Below are 23897 nucleotides of genomic sequence, written 5' to 3' on the forward strand. Positions count from 1 at the left end.
GCTATGTGGCAATTCTCTGTTTGTAAGCAACATGCTGCTTTTCAGATGTTCGACTCTTGGAAATATTACTTTTATGTGCTTAGCTTCAAGGGAAGCATCTACTTGGCCAATATAAGTAGAAGCGTGGTAGCCTACATGGATCTCACATTCTTACATCTGAAACCACGAGGTCCCACATTAACTTGTAATGCAACAATACATAGAAAATTATTTTCCCCCATAATCACATTGAGGATTGTTTCTAATTCCTGTGGTTTCCAATGAACTTTCCTTTTTGGCGATGCCACGATTTTTCTTTAAAGATGCACTCTGCAAAAGGCTTATTTACAAATGGAATCATTGTCCCTTATAGAAGCTCAATCCCAGTTGTAAATCATGCTTGTGGGAAGTCAACAATATTGTAAATAAAAATTTGCTCTTTTTTTGTAGGGGCTTTGATTTTGCTACTATGAAAGACACAATTTTTGGCAAAACAGATGTAAGCGAGGGCTGTTATGGGAAAACATCTCTTTTTGTCTAACCACTGCCTTGGGGATTATTCTCCCCGCTCCCTTGTAGATTTCTTAAGGAAGGTATGAGACTGTGGTGATGTTTTTAAAGTTACATCATTGTAACTTGGGTTAGATGTAGGAGAATTATGGTTATCTTTAGTGTTTGATTGGTTTTGCTCAGTGTGTTTCTCACAGTCTTTGTGGAATCAGTTCCAACAGTCCTTCCAGGGCATATGAAGTTCACATTTTCAGACCTCCATTCAAGATTTGTTAACTGTTCAGAATGGTTTCTATAGTCTTTTGAACTCAGTGCAAGTTTGTTCCTGCCAGATGTCTTCCCATAGAGAAAAGTCAGGCTTTTCAGTTGCCAACCAAAAAGCCAAGTGGAAAGATGAATGCAAAGTAGCATATAAGACTCTCCTCCTACTGATTTATCCTCAGGAAAAGAAACTGTGAAGTAAGTCTGCATAAGAGAATGTGGCTGAAATAGTCTCATGGCTGTGGAGGAAGTTAAATCTATCTTTCCTACTTCTCAGTCCAGTTCTATAACCACTACCCTGCAGTTGGTTTCATTTCATCTTAGAGAAATCATTTTTACAACTTGATTTTTTTTAAAGATCACTTTCCTGCCCAGACAGATCAACTTTTGGAATTTGGAAAATAAAGAAACTCAATACTTAGTGACTGATTTACTTTCAAACATCTAAACATGTAAATGTAGCTCATGAATTCTTTGGCTTCCTGTCTATTAAAAAGTTCTCAAATACATGTATATACATGCTCCTTATCTCAAAGTATTTTTCTCCAAGTATGTACATTGGATTAGTCTATTCTTGATTTTGTTTTAATATAGTATCAGTATAACACTACACCTCTCTTCTTCACTGAACATTCCTTTTGGGAGGAAATCCCAACCTGCTTGGACTGTCTGTCTGTCACTGTGTTTATCAACATATCCCAAGGGATCTACATGCATGCACATGATTGATTTGGATCAAAAGTTTTTCAAGATCTGGTAAGTGTCACATCTCATCATGTGGGATCATAATCAGAAGAAACTGGCATCACATGAAAGTCACAGGAAAGCTTTTGACACAGGAAAGCTGACACAGAAAAGCTAACTTTCCTGAGTCAAAAATGAACATAAGAAGAGAAACTTGGATTTACTTGACTTTGTCAAGTGCCACATTGTCAAATATGCAACAGGAGATTGTGTCAGAGCTGCCTAAGCAACAAATGTTCCTTCATTGCCCCCAAATTATATAATTTAGCTCTATATCTGGTGCAATACTCCAGTTACATGTACAGATCTTGGGGACAGCTTTCCGGGTTTTACCCATTTACTCTGCATTAATTAAACACCTCAACAAATTTGGGACTGACTGAAAGGCCCAGGTTTGTTGAGGTGCGGGGCCTGTGGGGACTGAGCACCAGGACTGGAGTGGGCGACTCCAGTGAGTAAAGCAGAAGTAGGCAACCTGCATGGTCGGTATAGTCTGGGGAATGTGTCCCAAAAAGTAACTATTCCAAACTTTGGCTCAGAACAAACAGAGGGAGCAGAAATGTATCCAATACATGCTCACTTTTAGTCTACCTGGATGAGATAGTGCTTTCCGTTATCACATGGAGATATGATTTAGAAAGGCCCAAAGATTTCCACTATGTGGCTTTATGGAGTACTATGAACTTGGTGACAGTAACTATTGAAAACTGCAGCTGCCAGTTTTATTTAGTTTTGGATGATTCCTTTCCAGATTCTCCATATCTTCCTTGAGTCTTCCTTCTAACAGTGTTGCCTAGCTTGACCTTCCATGTTTATACTACACATGGCTTCAAAAGCCACGAACCACTTCCAAAAACATGAGCACTGCCAATAACATTTGGTATAAACCAGAATGCGAAAGCCCACTCTTTCCACTGGTGGTCAGCCAGAGTCACCACTTCCTCCCACTTGAAAAATAGCAGCACAGAAACAATATTGTCACAATTTTGATCCTGACTGTGTATTTTCAAAAGCAGGCGTCCATATGAAATACAATTTTATTATTCTATAATGGTTAAATGATATCCAAGAGAAATTTTAAAAATCTTTTAAACTGGTTTTTGTTTCCATACACAAATTCCAGAATGGCTTAGTGGTCTGAATGTTGAACAATGACCTTGAAGACCAAGGTTTCAATTCCTGCTCAGTTACGAAAATCCATTGTGTGACCCTGAGCAAGTTGCACACTCTCACCACAGAAAGTCCTGCAATAAGTTTGCCTTATAGTGATCGTAAGGCATGTAAAAACAACAATACAAAATAATTCTTTCTCCAATTAATTCTGTAGAGAAAAATCCTACAGAGAATGCACATTTCATACAAATGTACAGACACTGACAAACACTGACAGAAAATACAAATTTCAATTGCTTTTCTTCACATCTCATGGTTAGAAGAAACAGTCACACTTAAAGCTGTAATGTTATTTCTACTTTAGGCTCCAACTTTAGCTTCTAAAGAAAAGAGAATGGCCAGATAATTCATTTTAACATCGTATGAGAGGATGGGTAAATTGAATTGGAAAACCTGCATGTAAGGAGATTGAAATAACCAAATATTTGTTTATAAAGGAGATTTGTAATCTTCCTAAAGTTACATTTCAGCAATATTGGGACTTGAACACCCATGGATTTTGGGATCTACAACAAGTCCTGAACCCAAACCCCAAAGGATACTGAAAGCCTAATGTAATCAAACTACTGAGTCACTGCAATAAGATGTACTGATGGCTGCCAATTTGGCCACCTTTTAAAAAGGAGTTTTGTATGATCCCTGTAGCCAATCCCAGTTAGCAATCTGGCTGCTGCTCTTTGGACCAGCTGAAGTTTCTGAGCTCTTTTCAAAGGCAGCCTTATGTAGAGCACATTATAGTAGTCGAACCGGGAAGTACCCAAGGCATGTACCACCATGGCCAGATCTGACTTTTCCAGGAATGGGAATAGTTGCCGCACTAGCTTTAACTGTGCAAAATCACTCCTGATCACGGCTGAAACCTGGACCTCCAGGTTTAGAGCCAAAAATCCAGGAGCACTCTCAAACTGCGAAACTGCGTTTTCAGGGGGGAATGTGGCTGAATTCCTATTTCCAGCTGAATTCCTATTTCCAGATCTGTCTTATGACTGACCAGGAGCACCTCTGTCTTGTCTGGATTAAGCTTCAAATTGTTTGCCCTCATCCAGTCCATTACAGCTGCCAGGCCCCTGATTTAGCAAAGTAACTGCTTTTTTTGGAATTAGATGGAAAGGAGTGTCATAATTGGGTATCATCTTCATATAGATGGCATTGCACTCCAAAACTCAGGATGACCTCTCCCAGTGGTTTTATGTATATGTTGAACAGCGTGGAGGACAACACAGAGCTCCGAGGGACCCCACAGGCCAGTGGCCAAAGACAGGAGTCCCCCAGTATCACCTTCTGAGAATGTCCCTCCAGGAAGGACCGGAGCCACTGAAGAACAGCACCTCCATGCCCCATCCTAGAAAAATGACTCAGAAAGATACAATGTTCAGTGGTATTGAAGGCTTCTGAAAGATTCAGGAGAACCAACAGAGGCACACTTCCCCTGTCCAGTTCTTATGCTAGGTCATTAGAACCTCCCAAATTTTGGATTCATTGGGTTTTTTTCTGCCAATGAAAAGAGACAGGATGGCCTGTGTAGTCTCTTCCAACTCCATGGGTCTATGATTCCCATCATGATGCTATGAGAGACATGATGTTGTGTGGTGAGAATACAGTGTTCCCTCACTACTTCACGGATCACTTTTTGTGGATTCGCTGTTTTGCGGTTTTTCGATAAACTCTAAAAGAGTATTATAAATCACAAAAATTTCAATTTACAGCCTAAGGAAGGGAGGAAGGAGAAGCCAAAGGGAGAGAAAAGGAGCCCAAGTGGCAACGGGAGGAGAAGGAGGCGATTTATCAACACACGATTGGTTGATAAAGATTTAAAATAGTGTATAACTACTAAAATAATGTATAAATATTAAAATAAATAAAGCGTCCCTACTTCACGGATTTTCACTTATTGCGGGTGGTCCTGGAACCTAACCCCTACGATAAGTGGGGAAACATTGTAGTTCACATTCCTACATAGCCACGGAGACTCACTGGGTGATCTTTGGTTTGTCATGGAAATATACTGGATAATTTTGAGCAAGTCACACACTTAAAAGGTGTCAATGGTGAACCTCCTCTGAATATAATAATAATATTTCTATAAATCTGTGAGAACATCTGGATACAGATACTTATAAAGATGAAAGCCAATATGGTTCTATAGTTAGCATGTTGGATTGCATGTGCACATATACCTTCAAGTTACCTGTCAATTTATGGCACTCCATAAATTTCATAGAGTTCTCTTAGGCAAGGAACATTCAGAAGTGTTAATTTGTTCCTCTGAAATAACACAGAACCATAGAGACCATCCTATCCAATCCCCTGCCATGCAGGAAAATGCAATCAAAGAATTTATGACAGATGGCCATCCAGCCTTTGCATAAAACCTCCAGAAAAGGAGACTCCATGTCAAACAGCTTGTTGTAGTAGCAATTGGTAAATTCTGGTACAAGCCCGTACTAAACCATGAAACCATGAAGGTGTACTTAGGCAAGTCGCATTCTCTCGGCCCAAGGAAAAGGCAATGAAAATCTCCTCTAAATAAAGCTTTCCAAAAATCCTATGATAAGGTCAGTATAATTTGAAGGCACATAACAAAAGCAACACATCTAATCTAAAGTGGCAGAAGACTAGTCCTGCCAATAGATGACTCACTAAACTATAGTGCTTCAGTTTCTTTTCAACTGAACCTCTGTTTATTTGCTCTCATCCAGTCCAACCCAGTGCCCAAACACATAATAAAAACACTGGCAAGAATTGTAATCTATCCATCTGTAGAAATATGGCAAGGATCCAAAGGACCATTCAATTGGTTTCATATGTCCAAGGGGAACATGGGCTACTGATTTTTAAAGCATGTCAGATTACTTTGGAACCTGAGGCCTGGAAAACAGCTTGTGAAATCGCATGGAAGACTACTATTGAAAGCCAAAGGAAAAGTGGCAACTACCTCAATGGGCATGATTAAGTTGCTCTTTGGATACCCATTCATACTGATGAAGATATAATGAGATGTTTGTAACACTCCTCATACCTCTCAAAAATTGGATCATAGACCCAGTGAAATAATATGTGAGGACAGTACAAACTTTACAATGGTCACTTTACTTTTATACCATACAATTAAATCCTAATTAAATACAGCCATGCCATCTCCTTTTGATACTGACATTGTAGTTGGTAATGATCCTAATGTGTGCCTGACCAAGGATCTTACAATACCTGATTACACACAGATGCCAGTCTGCCAAGAATAAATTTTGCAACCACCTGTTTCCAATTTCAGACCTGGCAGTCTTGCACTTCCAGAGCTTTCTCACATTATGTGTGCGCATATGTGCCATCTGTTTGGTCAAATTTCCTTGTTCAATCAATAGCTCACAATTCATATTCATAGAAACAAAACATTACAATTTTCATACAGAGACGATATTTAATTCCAGACTAGACCAATTCCAGGGATATTTTCTACACTGTCAGGAGTTGATCAGAAATATCATTTTGGGAAGAAACGGGATTCAAAGACAATCTGGATTCAAGCCTACTGGTCAACAGATGAATTAAGCAGGGTTGATCCAGTCTGGGTTGCACATGAATCAAGTCACGTGATGGCAAATGAAAGCAGGGACCGTTACAAATACATTAACATACTATTATCTACAAAAATTTCCATCATAAAATAGTCTGAGTCCTCTCATCTACTTTGACTCTCTTCCAGAAATCAGAAACTCAAATTTTGGACTACAACCTGCAAGATCCCCAACAGACTAATTAGAACATTATGGTTTGTTTTAATGTAATGAGTAATGTTTCCAAACTCTACCATGTTTCAACCTGCTAAAGACAAGCCAGCAACAACATTCCTTCCATCCTCGTGTGTTATTCACATAAAGGAACCCTATGTGATAAAAAATAAATTGGCTACTTGGAGTCGTCTCTAAGATCCAAAATGGGCGTCTTTTTTGACAAGTAGTTGTCTGAGTATCTAGGCATGCATACGTGGTTCATGCCATCAAAATCCCTACATTCATGTTATGAACATGTGGAATGTTCATATGAAGCCCCTCATATGAAGAAATCATTTTACCATCATCTGCCATTAATCCATGGATCATGAGGATGAAACTGGCTTTTTTCGTAACCTTGTTGGGCAGGGTGGTAAGGCAGGAGACATGGAACCAATAACCTTTAATGCAGTGGTTCTCAACCTTTTTTTTGACCAGGGACAACTTGACCAGGGACCACTTTGATCAGGGACGACCTTCCAACATTAGTACCAAAAGGGTTACAAATCAATTTTTGGTCAACTTTAGATTTTGTTTGGTTATTTGAGGAGCTGATTCAGAAAACTGGATTGGATAGAACACATCAGCTCTGGTTTCTGATACAGAACATATGCCATCCAACTGAAAACTATATTTAATAATCTAGAGCTGATTTTCCCCACATGTCTCACAGACCTTATTTTAGATCTTACAGCCCACAGGTTGAGAACCACTGCTTTAATGTGAAGATTCATTTTATATCTACCAACTCTCTTGAAAGCTATGCACAGTGCAGTTTCCTGATTTAATACGAAAAGCCCCTTCAGTCTGAAAAATACCTGCACTCCTATCCAGAATATGCCCAATAGTCCCACACACTGGTCATGCACTAGAGACATTAGTGTAAAGGTTGACTTGTCATTTACATCTATTCGAATTGGGATATCTTTTAAAGAAATAAGCGTATCTTTAAAGCAGGGGTGGGCAACTATGATGCCATCAGATGGTTTTGGACTGCAACTCCCACAGTCCTTCACATAAGTGATGCTAATTTACATCAATTGGGAGTTGTAACCCAAAAACCTTTGGAGGGCTACAGTTGTTCATCTGGCTTTAAAACAGAGTATATTGAGGATGATGCAATGAATGTTTTATCTTCAGCATCTCAGCCTGACAAAGGCTGGTAAAAAGATACATTTTTTGCCTACAGAGAATTATAGTAAATAGTTAAAATAATAAACAGTTAAAATGTGTTTTGCCCACAGACAACAGTATGTGAAAACAAAATTTCATCTTGTTTGTTCTTGTGTCAAATGCATCACTGCCTTTATTTGAGCCACAAGAGAGTACGTGTCTTAATTTTGAAACTAATTCTGACTGTCAATCAATGACATTATTACACAGCATCCATCAAACACAGCAGTCAACTGTGGGAAAATGATAATTAGATTATCAAGTAAATAGGGTCTATCCTTTGAGGACTTGCTATATTTTAAAATGACACCACCTTTGGTCTATAATTATGCTGCACTGAAGGGAACTGACTTACCATTAGGTACTATTAAACTGAAATCAAATTTCATGGACTATGGCACATACTAAATTGGTTTCCTTCTTACCTAAGGCATATATTTTAATGTATTGCTTCTAATGAGGTGTAAATAGGTGCTTACATATTTGACTGGAAAACTAGAATAAATCAAGTGTCTAGTATGGAATGCAGATGAAAACAATGCCCAACATAACTAGAAGTAGAAGCTTTTCATAGTTATACCATTTTGAATGGTATTAGTAACATCTTTGAAAATCAATACTTTGTCATTCCTTTCTAAATTTCCTACCATCCTTTATCCTTCTGTAGCTATGCTTGTAACAAAATGGGAGGGGGTGGGAGAGAAAGCAAATTTGTAATTACTGTCTGAATGAACTATACTTTGAATATTCAAAACATGGTGATTTTAAGCCAAACCAAATGAGAGCTAACATGTTTTAGGTCTAATATGTTTTAAGACCTGTAATTAGTAAAAAGTATTGATTTCATATTTTTAATTCCCCCCCACCCTAAAACCTTTGGGATTTTGCTGAAAACGTCCTCCAATTTTTCTGAAATTTTCAGAAACTTTGTATTTATAGTATTTACTTTGTATTTACTCTCATTTAGCCTAATATATAGTATTAAGTGATGAATGTATTTCTGATTAATTTGAAATACTGTTAGGAATTGGTGTTTTGTTTTGTTTTGCTGAGTTTACTTTTCTTGTTTTGATAGATAAACATTATTTCATGAATAGAAAATTAATGAAAGTATAGAAGACAAAACATAGGAGGATATTTTTTCTAAATAACTATATCACTAAATTTAGTTTTCATGTATAGGAAATACTGAATTTTTGTATACTCACACAGGAAAGTCCTCTCAAACCTATAAGCGAACCAGATCACATATGCAACTCCGAAACCCAAAACCTTCAGAATATTATAACCTAGTTAAACAACTCAAAAATTCAAAATGAAAAGGTGCAGGTTAAGAAAATGCAGGTATGAATATTCATATACCAAAGGAAAGTGCATACAAAGGACACAAAGTTGTCGCTGGAGTGGCTGAGACAAACAAGCAAGTAGGAGGTCATATGATGCTTTGTCTCATGTTGACCATTAAAAGAAACAAAACAAGGTACCCATTGGTGATACCATCATGAGACCAAAAAAAGTACCACACTAGATTCCACAGCTGACTGGCTTCTTCATCAGGCAAATAAAGTTTTTTAAAAACATTCAAATTTGATAAAAGTGACATTCTTGGAGTCATACAATCCTGCTTAATCTTGTGGTTTTGGATGTTACAGTGAAAGCATGTAACATCCTTCAACTAAAGCTAACCATTTCCTAACCAATATGCTTTCCCTTCCAAATCATAGGATGCAGGATAATGGATAATTCATTCTGACTATGATAAATAGGAAGGAAAATATTCAGCTCTGAAAGTTGTATTGTCTCATTATTTAGTGATACCCTGAATTGTTTTAAGCCCAAGAAAGCCTTAAAACATGAAAATTTTCCTTGTGCACCCCAAACACAAGGGAAAAATTATATGTTGCAAGGAGATGTGGTGAAGAAAGTCTACCTTCTAAGGTCTCTTCAGGGTCTGATGTCCCAGTTTCCTATAATAATTTACTCTTGTTGTAGACAATACCGAGCTAGAGAGACCATTATGGTCTCATTCAACAACAGAGTAATCTCAATGTCAAAATGATTGACTGAGTAAGTAGTATGCCTTAACTCACCTTTCAGAGAAAGGCCATGAAGATGAATACCTTTCAGTATGGACAAGAAGTAGATGAATGACAAGAGTAATTTATACCGTTAGGTTGAATGAGTTGCCTAGCTCAGAAATCTGGGAGATAGGGACCATCACTGGCATGTTAGACAGTATAGCTGTGTGTTCTTCCCAAGTGCCTCCAAAGCTAGCGTGCTGTCCTCACGTGTGGAGGATGTTGTTCTATTGCTGGTTTAAAAGAAAGATTTAACCACCAGATCATTTTCTGTATTTGAAATAAAATGTACCATTTTATCTTTCACCTGAAACAGCAAAAAAGTTTGCTTACCTCTAGAGGCCATGATAAAGAAGGGTCATATACTTGCATTATAACATAATCTTTCTGCAATGTATGCAGTCTTTATTATACCATTTAATAAAATCAAGGCAATAATCTAAAGGCAGCTGGGTGTGTGTACATATCTTTCTGTGTGATAGGAAATTGATCAGGTTGCTGTGCACTGTTAACTTCAGCAATATTTCTAACAATAAGTTTGTATGTTCTAGACCAGTATTTCTCAACACATGGGTCACCAGATGTTTTGGCCTTTAACTCCCAGAAATACTAACAGCTAATAAACTGGCTGGGATTTCTGGAAGTCGTAGGCCAAAACACCTGGGAACCCACAGGTTGAGAACCACTGGTCTAGATTATATTTAAAAGTAGAGAAATAATACAGTATGATCACTGTATCCTGGACATTGTGCGGATATGTGAAATGATAGATTATAGTGAACCCCATCGAAATGAAGGACCCCTGGTCCAAGAATATTATCAAGTCACTCTGAGGACCTAGGAGTTGCCCAAAGTGATCATGTTTTGCTGGTTGTGGATAAATTAAACGGATTATGCCACTCCCATGGATCCAGCGGTCATAATCTACTTGGCAACACTATCTGACTTTCACTTGCAATACCTATAAACGATGGATAATTAATAGTAATGAGCTTTAAGACATCTGTTTCATTTAACAAATAAAGTGTACTTAGATGCAATATAGAATTTTATTACTTCTCCTAAAACTGACTTCATAGGTGTGGTTGTTCTCTGACAACCTTGAAAAATCTGAAACAGGCAGACTTCCAAGATGAAAAAGAACTGACATACTTGTACTATATACGAAGCTCCATTAAACACAGATGCTTGATCTTGCAGAAGTATTTATAATCCAATAATTGACTGGAAAAAATCTTCTAAGTGTATGTCCAGTGTGTTTAAATAAGGTGGAATTAACATTCTCTGGAAAACCCTCAAGAGCAGAACAAGAATTTGCATTTAAATGGAGGATTAGATGATTCCGCTTTTTAAAAAATGGTAAATGATTCTAAAAAGTAAGGAAGCATTTGGTTATTATTCTGTGTAATAGCTTTGCTATATTAGTTTTAATCTTTGTTCTGCTGTTTCTTGCTGTCTTTGAATGTAGTGGCTTTAGCCTTTTATTGTGAGCTACTAAAAGAACTGTCATTATAGTCAATGAAGACATATTTGAGTGGTCACTTGCCTCTCTATTATTTCTTATTTTCTCAGTGTAGTTTGTCACTATAATAAATATTAATGTATTTTAACATGGGGAATAATGCCATGTATTAGAAACATAGGAATCTGCATATATTTACTTGCTAACTAAAGAGACTATTTAGCTACAGATACATTTTAGTTTTTATTGATAAGTAGTAATATGTAAATTATTTTTGCCCAAAAGCTGTCAGCCATGCTCCAGTGATAGAGGTGGAGATAATGAGGTTCCCCTCTGTATCCATGGATTCAACCATCTATGACTTGAAAATACTTTTTTCAAATCCAGAAAGAAAACTTTTTCCATTTTATATGAGGAACATCATTTTACTCTGCCATTATATATCATGGGACTTTAACATCCACGTTTTTTTGGTATCCCGGGGTGAAGGGTTCCTGAAATGAAATCCCATTGGATACCAAGGCTATCCACTGTAAGCATCCTTTAGATAAAATGCTATTTTTCATTCCCTCCTGTTTAGTCTGTTCCTAAATTATTGCCTTCCTTGAACGAAAATTATTTGTAATATTTAGTGGTCTGTTTCTTATAATCTCCAAAAACAGAACAGGGAGGCAGAAACTGAAAAGCAGACCAAAATGGATTAAGAGAGCCAGGTTTTATCTGCTAGAGAGGATGAAATTAAGTCTGCAATATACCTGAGGCAGGAGTCTACCGCGGGGCTCCTGGAGAAGATGGGTTTATTGCAGCATCTTTTTCTCCCTCCCCCGGCGGCAGCAGCAGCGTCTGTCCATTTCTTTTTGGAAAGTTTCCAAGGCTCCTCCTCCAGAGAGGGTCTGCTGGGAACTTGCTTTCCCAGCAGCACTTTCATGGGGTGGGCATTGAAAAGTCTCCGAGTTCCTCTCAGAACATGATGGGAGTTGATCTCTCTCTCTCTCTCTCTTTCTCAGTCAATAAAAAGCCTGGTTGTGTCCATGCTGGTTGTGTCTGATTGGCTGAGAACGGACACAACTGGCAACTACAATTCTTAGTACCCTCTCTTGCTATTTGTCTTATTTTTAAAAATGTTATGGTAAGAACTTAAAATAATTCTTAAAAATCAGGAGATCTGTGAATTGTTTTGAAATTTGACAGGCCTGCAGATGTAAAAGGGATCTAAAAAACTGAGGTAGGTTGGGTGCAGATAGGCCTTAAAATGACTGAGGATTGAGCCTTTAAAGTTTCCAACTGTAGCCAATGGGCCGATTTGAGTAACATCCAGGTAAACAGAATGTGGGGTTAGCTGAAAATGGACCCCGAAATGGCATGCCTTTTGTCCGAATTGCATGCCTCTAATGTCAGTCCTTGTCAATATCGAATAAATCATACTTAAAACTCTTATGTTAAAAGATCACATTTTGTACATGCATAATCACAAAACAAATGAATGGAAACGGCATTTCAAGCAGTTGGCATCCCAAATTTAAATGATGCTTAGTATGTCATGAATGCTTTGGTATGGATAGTTCTGGAAAACAAATCTAAGAATTTGTTTTCAGCTTAACTTCATAAAATGGAATGGGATTCTTTCTTCTTCTTTGACAGTTGAGTGTGTTTTCTATTTTCTCGTTTTCTTTTTATAGGAAGGAACTTGGCACAAATGCCTGTGAGGCAGAATAAGGCCTAGCTGGCAGCTGTTATTTTTCTTTAACAGCAGCTTCTTTCCATTTCTCCCCTTTGTAAAAGTATTCTTTTTCAGACCCGTCTGGCTGAGTGAATTATAATACACCCATTCCTGCTGTAGTGCCTCTCATTGATTGCACTGACTAGAGAAGGCCAGATTGATCAACAGCAACCATAAGTAGCCCTGAATGCATCCAACAAACCATTCATTCATTCTGACTGATCTCAGAGTAAGAAGAGCTTGTCAAGACTGCTGCTTCCTCCTCCTTCCCTTCCCCTCCTTTCTCCATGCCTTTCTCTGATGTAGAGCTCCAATCTTACATTTAAATTCCACGTTAGCGGGGAATAAGATTGCCAGCCTAATCACTTTTGCTTCTAATTTGATGCAAACCTCAAGGACAACTGCTCAAATCATTAGAGCAAAACGCAGGCTTAATTATGTGTTCATTATAAACCCCCTTGCTGCTAATCTCACTTCCACAACAGTACAGTGAAATCCTTGCTGCAGAAAACTTCATGGTGTGTTTCCCCATGTGTGGGAGAGAGTGAAGAAATTATCAAGCAAAACATGCTTTCATTTAGCCCTTTTCATCTCAAATCTAGGCTTGAAATGTTATTGTAACACTTGTTTTTGTCCATAGTAGTTGTGTGACGTGTTATTACTTATCTATGTGTGTTCCCATATGGTCAAGTAAATTTGTTTGGATGCCTCTTACAATATCTGTCTGATTTGAATGACATTGCAGAATGCAAATAGATCCTTCCTAGTAGAAGTGAAGTCCTTTGTAAAATTTCCTTCAAACTTAATGTTTTTCTATCAGAATTAGCTTCATTCTCCTTAAATTAAAAAAAAAAGTTAATAGTGAGGAGAACCTGTATTTGTGTTGCATTCACCTGTCTTCAAGCCATTTATTAATATATGGTGACTCCATGAATTTAATAAAGTTGTATTAGGCAAGGCATACACAAAGGTGGTCTAAAACATAGCCTAGAGCACTGTTTCTTAAACTGTGCGTCCCAACCCCAAATTGGGTCCCCTTAGCTGAAAGTTAGGGTCCCAAAGCTTTTGACAACAGTAAAAGTTTTCTGAATGTCATCTAGTGGCTGTTTTAGACATTTACATGAATCTGTTGTGCAGGGTTTACAGTGGACTCTCCAGAAAATGCTTAAGCTGTATTTCATAAAAAGGTCAATCAGCCAGTCTTGCAAATGCTGATTTATTATCAGTAAATGTTTGCTTTGTATTCCTATCTTATATACCTATATACATAGGGTTACATAAAAATTGCTCAGTCCAAAAGGGTTCCTGAGTGGAAAAGTTTAAGAAGCCTTGGTCTAGAGCACTTGGTATTTCTTCAAAGTTTCCTCATCCAAATGCTAACCAGGCTTGACCCTACTTAGCTTTCAGTATCAGTTGAGAGCTAGAGTGCTTTCCAACTTCCTTCAAACTGACATTGCTGTTCAAGATTCTTGTGAACCAAAGCAGAAATTCTTGTTTCTACAGTGCTGACCCACATTACTTTGCATGTAATCATTTTATAATGACAGGTTTGATCTGCAAACCGTTTTTCCCATGCCTACCACAAAATATTTCAGATAAGTTTAAAGGAGATAGGAAACATAGCTGCATGTTCAGTTGGCTTGGCATTCATTTTCACATCAAATTTACCTCCACGTCTGCATATATCATTTTCAGATGCATTGCTTTTGTGGGGATAATTGCAACAGGAATGAAGAAATCAGAATATTTATTGCTTCCCCCCAAAAAGGGGGCACATTTTTTAAAGATTAAGCACTCTGATTTTGTTCACATTCAGGGTTGATTTGGCCCACATCCAAATTATATGTTAAAAGTGGGCAATGTTGATCCTAAACATTTTACTACCTCAAGGCTAAAAGGTCAGAGTGATGTTCTCCTCTACTCCATGTTCAAAATCCAACTGGATTATTCAATTAATATCTTGGTTTTCTCCCAACATGAGACCTAAGGTATCTTGTGCCATGAATTAAAAGAAGGTACATCTAAAAAAGTTAATGTGTTTAAAAAGTCATTGGTGAAGGACATTTAGGAAAATGCTCTTCCCCTCAACAGTTCAGTGGCCACATTCTGCTGCCTTTATGACTGAGATGGCAAAAAGTGAAACCCCGCTGTGACAAGGGGATTAGACGAAGCATCCTGGAAATAGAGATCTATGTGGTTGCTTGGAACATAAAGCAAGAGCACCTTGCACAGGTCTCATCAGAAATATGTGTGTATGAGAGAGAGTGAATGAATGAATATGAATGGGTAACTGCTAGTCTCTCCTGTTAATAATCTTTAATGAACTTTTCTTGTATCTTTATCAAACAGGTCCATTTTATGAAATAGTTCAGCATTTCCCTCAAGTGGAGCAGAATGTGCGTGTGGATTCCTACAGATATAGCCACAGGTGGAAACGACATTCAGAGTTCCTCAAGTCAGTTGACACCAACAGAGCCAGCGGGGGTCAGGAATCCTCTGAGCCTGGAGGCTTCACAGATTTGATGTTTGATGACACACATGACAACACAACGCAGATCGAGGTAGAGAGCTCTTCTCTTCATTTTGTTGGCTTAGGCTAGATGCGCTATGAATGGGAATATGAATCCTGTGACCGCCAAGGGATATTTTGTTGAAGCCAAGATATTCATTCGATAAATAGTAGATATGGATTTTTGCCAGGTTTTTAAAGGAGCTATCCAAAGTATTGAATCTACTGTTATTGTTGTTGTTATACTTGTTTTTATTGTTGTTATTGTAGCAATCGTACATTAAAATACAGTTAGAATCTCAAATTCTAATGCCTAAACCACAAATCTAATATCAAAATTGCACATATATAATATTACAAATATGTAAAAGCAAAAATTACAAAACCTTGCTGAAAGCATGGTTTTTTTTAAAAAAAATGCAAATTGTTTAAGGCAAATAAAAGAGGCAATAAAAGGTTGAGCAAAATTGTTTCCTCTGCTAAAAATACAATCAAGACAAGTAATAAATTTGGCTCAAAAAACAGCCAATACAAATCTGTCATATTGAAATGATATGTTCCAGAAAACAGGATCCTCTTGGTCTTCTGGCTGTAATGTTATGTAGCATCAGTAGTTTCTATACATCTTTGAAAGGCGGCTTTGTGTAGACCATGCTGTCATAATCTTACCAGGACAGTATCAATCAATGTGCAATCAAGGGCCTTTTCACACTATTTGATGATGTATCATTAATGTTTTAATTTAACAGCCTTGCTGACATTATATGGAATTTTGAGATTTGCAGTTTAGGGAGTGGTATTCAGAATTCTCAGCCAGAAAGCTCTAGTTCTTCACTAACCAAAAACTCCCAGAGTTCATAGTATGAACCAATTACATTTAAAGGGGAATCATAGTGCTCCAGTTGTTCAGTGTGAAAGGATCCTGAATCAGATTGCATTCTTCCAGGGGCTCTTTATCTAATTATAGCAGTATTATTCTACTTAAATTTCCATGTCTATATACTATCTTAGGATATGTATTTTGTTGTTTTGTATTTATTGTTAGCTGCCTTCTATCAGGAGAAAGGCAGGATAAAATAAATACATTTGTTGGGAATGGTATTTAAATTGCTTAGCCACTGTAGGTTTTTCAGTGCACAGGTGGGAAACGGAGAGAGACACCTTTAATAGTTTACAGATATAGCACTATGATTCAATTTTAATTTCCTCCATGACATTCTAAGGAATTCTGGCTGAGAATTCTTAAATATTCCACCTCAAACTGGATAGTGTAGTATTCCTTAGGAAGTTGCCATGATAGTTAAAGTGGAAGCTCAGCACTATCACTGTGGTCCAGTCTACACTGACCAAACACACAAATCAGGCCAGAAGTTGCTCCTAGAAGTCCACATGACGCCCAGGGACCATTAGCCCATAGCATAGGATAAAGCAGTTACCTGAGATGTGCTTCCACCCCTTTTCAGAGCTCCATGGCCAACTGCCACAGCTACAAAGGACAGTAAAGTTAAGTGGGGATATTTGGCAGGGCTGAACAGACTAGATTATCTGCTCTGGACCCCATCCCGCTGCTGTGACAGAACGGAGACAGGCAATGTAGGTGACCTTGGGGATATCCTGAGGTACTACCACTTCAGGCTAGCCTTAGATTGTGTGGCTTGTGTAGGTGAACCTTCTGTAGTGTGAAAGTATCCCAAGACCAGTGTTAGAATTTGTTTGATTTGTAAAGTGTTATGCCTACCATATGGCAGACTGAGATCTCAGATCCAGAGTTACTAGAATTTAATTGGAGTTACTAGAATTGTACATCAATCCCCTTTAGGCATTATCCCTATAAGCACAAAATTGTCCCAGAAGGGTCATGGAGGGGACCTCAGCACTTTCCTAGCAATTGATTGTGTATGTTAAATATATCAAAAGGTGACTGCCTTCAGCCATCATATGGGACCGGCAGCTCAATGTGCTGGGAGAGAGTGAAAAAACTGGGTCATAAGATTTGTGTGAAAGGCCACACAAATCTTCTGGCCTTTCACACAAATCTTATAACCCAGTTTTTTTCTGGGTTATAATGATAGCTGAAGGCAGTCACCTTTTGATGTATTTAACATACACAAGCAATTGCTAGGAAAGTGCTGAGGTCCCCTCCTTGACCCTTCTGGGACAATTTTGTGCTTATAGATGAAAACAGGAGCCAAAATACAAACCACCTTCTCTTGTCTGATCCAAATCACTGTAATTTGAAGTGAGGAGTTTTAGCTTCAGTCTGCTGCAGGTAGATATAGATATTTACAGTTTTAAATTACAAGCCTGTCGAATGCTGGTGATGGGATTGTCTAGAAACCTAAGCATCTGTGTGGAAAACCTGCTCCTCCTTGCGAGTTGAGATAATGAATGTTGCTGGGGACCAGTGCTTAGGATCATTTTTGTTTCCTTGGCAGTCTTTCCTGTAAAACAAATTTAATCATATCTCAGACACACAGCTGACTGCTCCCTCCCATTCTTTTTTAACTAGCTTCCCTGGAACATTGGTAATAAACATGCTTTCTTTATTTTGGCCTAATTGGGAAGGCCTGAGAATGGCTTTGTCCTTCGGCTTGTATCTTATTTACCTTTCCAAAAAAGAGTTGCCCTTATACCCAGTTTACAGATAGGAGATCCACAAAGGCTTCTGGTTTTCCATTGTTTGAGATTAGATCTGAATTTAGAATCATAGAATCATAGAGTTGGAAGAGACCACATGGGCCATCTAGTTCAACCCCTGTCATGCAGGAAAAGCACAATCAAAGCCTCAATCAAATCTGTTTTAAAGCCTCCAAGGAAGGAGCTTCCACCACATTCCAAGTCAGAGAGTTCCACTGCTGAACAGCCCGTGCAGTCAGAAAGTTCATCCTAATGTTCAGGTGGAGTCTTCTTTCCTGTAATTTGAACCCATTTAGTTTTCTTGGGTCCTGCAGTGATTGTTTTAATATTTCCTGAACAATTTGTATTCTTTAGAAATGAAAAATGAGTTAACAACATATCTCCTTGGCATGAGTCTTTTTCCAAACATAATCCCTCAGTATACTAATAATAAATGACTGCTATAAAAGAAATAGATTTATATCCATCAAAACACATGCTAAAATGTTAAAAAGTTACTTAAAGGTATTGCCACATACATTGTTCTTCTTAGTGGTCTCTGTGAAATCACACATATGGGTCTTGTATGCAAGTGCAAGACAGGTCAGAATTCTCCAGAGCTCTTAAGAAACTTCTGGTGTTAGCCCCACCCACTCCCCTTGAGTATATAGGCAGCTGCAGGGACTAACACCTCAGTTCCTTTTCATCCTCAGCAGGAGCAACAGCAAAGGAATTGCTCTTAGCTCTTACTCTAAAATCAAAAGCAGATAATTGACTTGGACTGGATTCGACTATTCTTGTGGATATCCTTCAAACAATTTACCTCCTTCTGGTGTTGACCTTGGACTGTTTGACAACTCTTCATTAATCTTTTGGATTCTTGACTCCTGGTTTGACTTGGACTCTTTAAAAATGCTTTCACTGTTCTTGTTGAGACTGCCCTTAAGGGTGTTCTATTCCTATCAGTGTCTTTTAGGACTTTAAGAGTTAACTGGACTTACTTTCTTGTCACTATGGCAGCTGCATTTGTAAAGAAATGCCAGGCATGTAGGGGGGGGGGGGGGGATGCCTGAGACAGACACTCATGTCCTCTGTTTGTTGTGTTAACAGAAATGGTTCCAAATCTTTGGGCTTCCAGGTGTTTTGAACTACACCTCCCAGAAATCCCAGCCAGTTTACTAGTTGTTAGGAAATGTGTTGTAGCCCAGCTTGAGATTGGCCCCATTCAGCCTGTGATTGTCCCTGCACCTGCCTTGCCAGAGGACTCTGGGCTTGGGCCTGAGATGAAGCCAGAGTTTGTCCCAGTGGATTCTGGGATCAGAGACAGAATGGTTGCAAGCAGGAAATTTGAATCACATTCCTCACAGCAGTCAAGATCAGATCTCCAGGTGCCAGATAGACATTCTAGTTTGGATGTGGGAGCTGATAAAGTGGAGATGGATAATGAGCTTGACAGGAGGGCGATAACTCAGCAACGGAAAAAAAGGAGCATGTCCGAAGGAGCAAACGTTTGCTTTTGAAGCGAGCTAAGGAACAACCTTCTCATGGCCAGGGACCTTGAATTTCTCTTAAAAAGAGTTGTTTTTTCTGACACAGCCAGAGGTGGTAACATTGCTAATCCAAAAGAGAAAGTTCTTTGCTCCGTGTTCTTGTGCCGCCTTGTATTTTGCTTCAAGTTCCAGCCTCGCTTCTGCCTGTGAATCCAGCTGAATGTTCCATTGACTTTGCCATTTGGATTTCTATTCTAGCCAAGACTGTTGGCTTGTGTTCCAGCATTGACTTTGTACCTTGGACTACCTTGGAGTTTGACCTTGCATTCTTGCCTTGTTTTCTGTGTTTCCAGTTTATCTCATGCCTTGGAATTAATTCTTAATATCTTGTTTGGATATTTATCGATAACTTTCTTGGGACTTGGTATCTGGTTTGGACTATGTCTTTTGAGTGACTTTTATTGACTCTTGCTTCAGAATTTTCAAGTACTCTGTTCTTGTGGACTCAATCTTCAATAAACAGCTTGCTTGCTATATTCTGAGGCTTCAGTGTGGTTTTGAGGTTCCTACGCAGCCTAGGGGTGCAACAGAGGGACTATGCAATTGAGTTTCTACACCTCCTACCAGTGGGCCATCTGAGGGCTATGCCTCCTTCTGCCCCACTCAGAAAGGAGGTTCGGGCATTGCTCCAAAAAGGTGCCATACAATCATCAGAGTCGATTTCTGATTCACACTTATTTTTCACTATACTTTTTAGTTCGCAAAAAAGACAGTGGCATTCATCCAATCCCATAGGGCATCAATCATATATTGAGCCCCACAAATTTCAAATGGTGGTGCTGCCTATTATTCTACCATTGCTACACAAAGGGGCATGGTTTGCAATGGTAGATTTGAAAGATGCTTACTTTCATATTGGGGTTCGACTTCACCACCGTAGGTTCCTCTCCTTTTTTATAAGAACCTAATGTTCTACCATTTGATATCTGCATGGAACCTAGAGTGTTCACTAAATGTATGGCAGTGGTGGCGGCACATCTCCACTTTAAAGGTATAATGTTTTTTCCTACATTAATGAATGGCTCCTGGTCGCAAAATCACACTTTCATATGCAGCTCACATTACTACAACTTTATCTCTCCTGCAGTCCCTTTCTGTCATATATCTTTTCTGTTTCTACATCAAGGCCATTTAACATGGTATTGCTTGGCATAATCGGTCAGTTGACTGGTTAAATGCAGTCATAGACAAATAAATGAGGGCAAACATCTGTCTGCTACCAGAGTGGCCAAGCAAAAGATTTTGAGAAACCCATAAGCATAACTTTAGTGACTTGCTCCTACTGTTTGACTTACCCAGAAAATGCCTCACAGGCATTTTTTCTGGTACTGGAGATAATGTATCATCACCATCATAGTTAGGTGTATGTAGTTTTACACTCTCATTTGCTTAAAACTATCCTGCTAGGTGGCTGTCACAACAGTTGTGCAATTAAGGTTTTCCTCATTTTTTTTGGTCTGTCCTGACTCTTGTAAAATATTAAGTAAAGCTAGTAAGAATGTGTAGGTAGCAATGTAATTTTATTATGTCTCATTAACAAGCGTAGCACTTGACCTGAACACGTCTTCAAACAGAGGATTACTTCAAATAGAGAAAAGTCTAACCCAGTAGTGGCTCACACTCAGAAATAAATGAAAATTTGCTTATCAATTTGCACTGAATATACATTTTAAAGTGTATTTCACTCCTTCAAAATTGGTATTTGAAACTTTTTTCTTCAGTGCGTATTGTTAATTCGGTTTTGGTATATTTTGTGAGTTGAGAACTAAACTTTGAATGTTCAGAAAATGAAAAGGTCAAAGGGTATCTGAGTTCCATTCCTCTTGTGAGTCCAAGGTGTATTGATCCAGTCAGTTCAAGCAGGAATGGACAAAGACAGGATTCTCCAAGCCTCCCTGCTTGTTAGAGGTAATTTTCAAAGGGGAAAGCTCCCTTGCAAATATCAATAAAAAGAGCTGTTCTGAGTAGATATACTGTAGATTTACTGTCCCATGGAGAAGAAAACTGTGTGTGTGTATGAATACATATATGTACATATACACACCCATCTACATACACACCTGGCAAACACCCATACCCATATATCAGGAACAGACTTCATAGTCTGAAAGCATAACTTACAGGCAATTAAGACCTGGCACTTCCCATTTTAGAAATTAAGTATTGGAAGGAACAGATAGCAATCAGTGCAGGGGGGAAAACATCTCCTTCCTGCTGTAAAATCTTGGACTTAATTGCATAGGAAAGCGGTCTCTTATCCCCTCCCTCCCTATACTGTAAACGTTCATATTGCCTTCACAGTTCAATTCACACCCGAGAATGAATCATTTGCAGCATAACAAGATTTTTTTTAAAGGAAGATGAGCAATCACTTCCAACAAACACACAAGTTCTGTTTAGGTGCAAAAAATGGAGGGTACAGACTCAGGAGGAAAGGTGTGTTCACAGATTGTATGTGCCTTCAAGTTACATGTCACTGTATAGCGACCCCAAAGTCAAACAGTTTTTGTAGGCAAGGAATACTCAGATGTGGTTTTACCAGTTCCTTCCCCTGAAATATATCGTACAGTACCTGGAATTCTGATTAGGTATCCTTAAGGATGAGGGAAAATGTTAGCTACTTGGTTTTTCTGTTCAAAAATACACAGTATTTTCAGAGGAAATACAGTGTCTTCTAGTAGCACTCCTAACCATGTTTAGAGACAATGTGAACTGGGATTTTGTGCATGGGTTACTTTAGACATGGAAGCTTTCTCTGCATTTCTATCAAATGTATAAAGGGTGGGAGCAATAATAATACTGTATATACTTGAATATAAGCCAAGTTTTTCAGCCCTTTTGGGGGGCTGAAAAAGCCCCTTTCAGCTTATATTTAAGTGAAAATATAAGCCAGGGCGGGTGACTGAGCTGAAAAGGCTCTGAAGCCAGCTGGTGTTCGGCTCCACTGAGTGGGTCGGAGAAGGAGGAGGAGTGACGGTAACAGCAGCACCAGAGCCTGGAGGCCTTGCCTTTGCCTCCGCAGCGTCCTTCGTGTCTGCTGCACCCTCTGCCACTCGCAGGGTGCCCTCTGCTCACTGTCTGCCTGCGTGCCTACCAGCCTTCCACCACAAGTGAGCAAACGCACAGCCGCCAGTGATGCTTGTGGTGAAAGCCCGGAAAGCGGGCAGGCAGCGGGGACTCCGCCACCTCACCGGGGCCAGGAGGTACTTTGATTGTGCTTTTGTTGCATGAAAGCAGAATGAAGGGGTTGGACTAGATAGCCTAGAGGTCCCTTCCAATTCAGTGTCAATGCTGGTTAATGCTTGGGTGGGAGATCACTAATGAGTATTTTTTACCTAAAAAAAACCCTGAAAACCATGGGGTTGCCATAAGTCAACAGGTGACTTGAAGAATGTATGCATCTACATTCATAAAAAGCTGTAGAGTTGTGTTCCATCTAACTCTGCCTGCACCACTCTTATACATGGTGACAGAAGCCTCAACCCGCAAATGCCAGCAGAGCATTAATCAACAATTTGAGGTTAAACTGATCTAGCCAACATAAAGGCAAACATTAGCAGGATAACACAACAGAAAAGCCATATGTCTTTTCCAGGGCCATAAGCTGACTATCAGAGTTCAGAGTACAAGGTTGAATCAGAATCTGTAAGCCAAAGTCCAAAGTTAAATCCAGAGTTCAGGAATACAAGATAACAAGAGTCCCAAGGTTGTAGCTTCTAGAACTGACATTGCAGATAGTAATAAGGTGCCACCCCTGATCTCTTTAAATCCTAAATGCAATTTTCCTACTTCTTGGCAGGGAGTTGGCCTGGATGGCCCATGAGGTCTCTTCCAACTCTGAGTCTATGATTCTAAGATCACAGGTGTTACCTGTTGCTGGCTCATTTCTCAGCTAATCTCAAGGACCTATGCAACTGAGAACTCTCTTTGCAGATCCACAAAAGCTGGAACACTTAACTCTTCCTCAGCTTGCTCTGAAGAACTCATCTGCACTTGTTTTGCAGGCTGAGAAGTAATAGTCCCCTCCATGGGTGCTACTTCAAAGCTTGGCTGAGGAAGCTGTCGGGCACTTCTGGGCTGTAGCTCGACTGCTGAGCCTTCCATCAGCCTATCCTCAAACCCGCTTTCCAAATTATCCACGACATCTAGTCAGATAACTTTCTGTAGAGCCATATGGTAATTATTTTAGTCTAGACTATTTTTAATGAGACATGACTTACAAAGAATGCATTGTTATCCCTCCTACCTTCATGAATTGAATTCTTGTTGTGAACGTAAGTGTTAGAATTGTCTGTGGACAGAGCCTTTTCCTTGTAGAGGCTTCCTGTTCAATAATTAAATGGCATTGGAAA

The 23897-nt window shown here is 38.9% G+C and overlaps 1 protein-coding gene across 1 annotated transcript in view; it reads left to right on the forward strand.

Moving 5' to 3' along the window:
* The window catches only part of plxdc2 (plexin domain containing 2), a 241142-nt gene that overhangs the window by 81722 nt on the left and 135523 nt on the right, over positions 1-23897 (forward strand). Inside the window, exon 2 of the mRNA XM_008112452.3 lies at positions 15220-15431. Within this exon, the coding sequence (XP_008110659.1) occupies positions 15220-15431 (212 nt within the window). The remainder of the gene's footprint in view (positions 1-15219; positions 15432-23897) is intronic.

The sequence above is a fragment of the Anolis carolinensis genome, chromosome 6 (genome assembly GCF_035594765.1).
Source record: "Anolis carolinensis isolate JA03-04 chromosome 6, rAnoCar3.1.pri, whole genome shotgun sequence".
NCBI classification, from domain to species: Eukaryota; Metazoa; Chordata; class Lepidosauria; order Squamata; family Dactyloidae; genus Anolis; species Anolis carolinensis.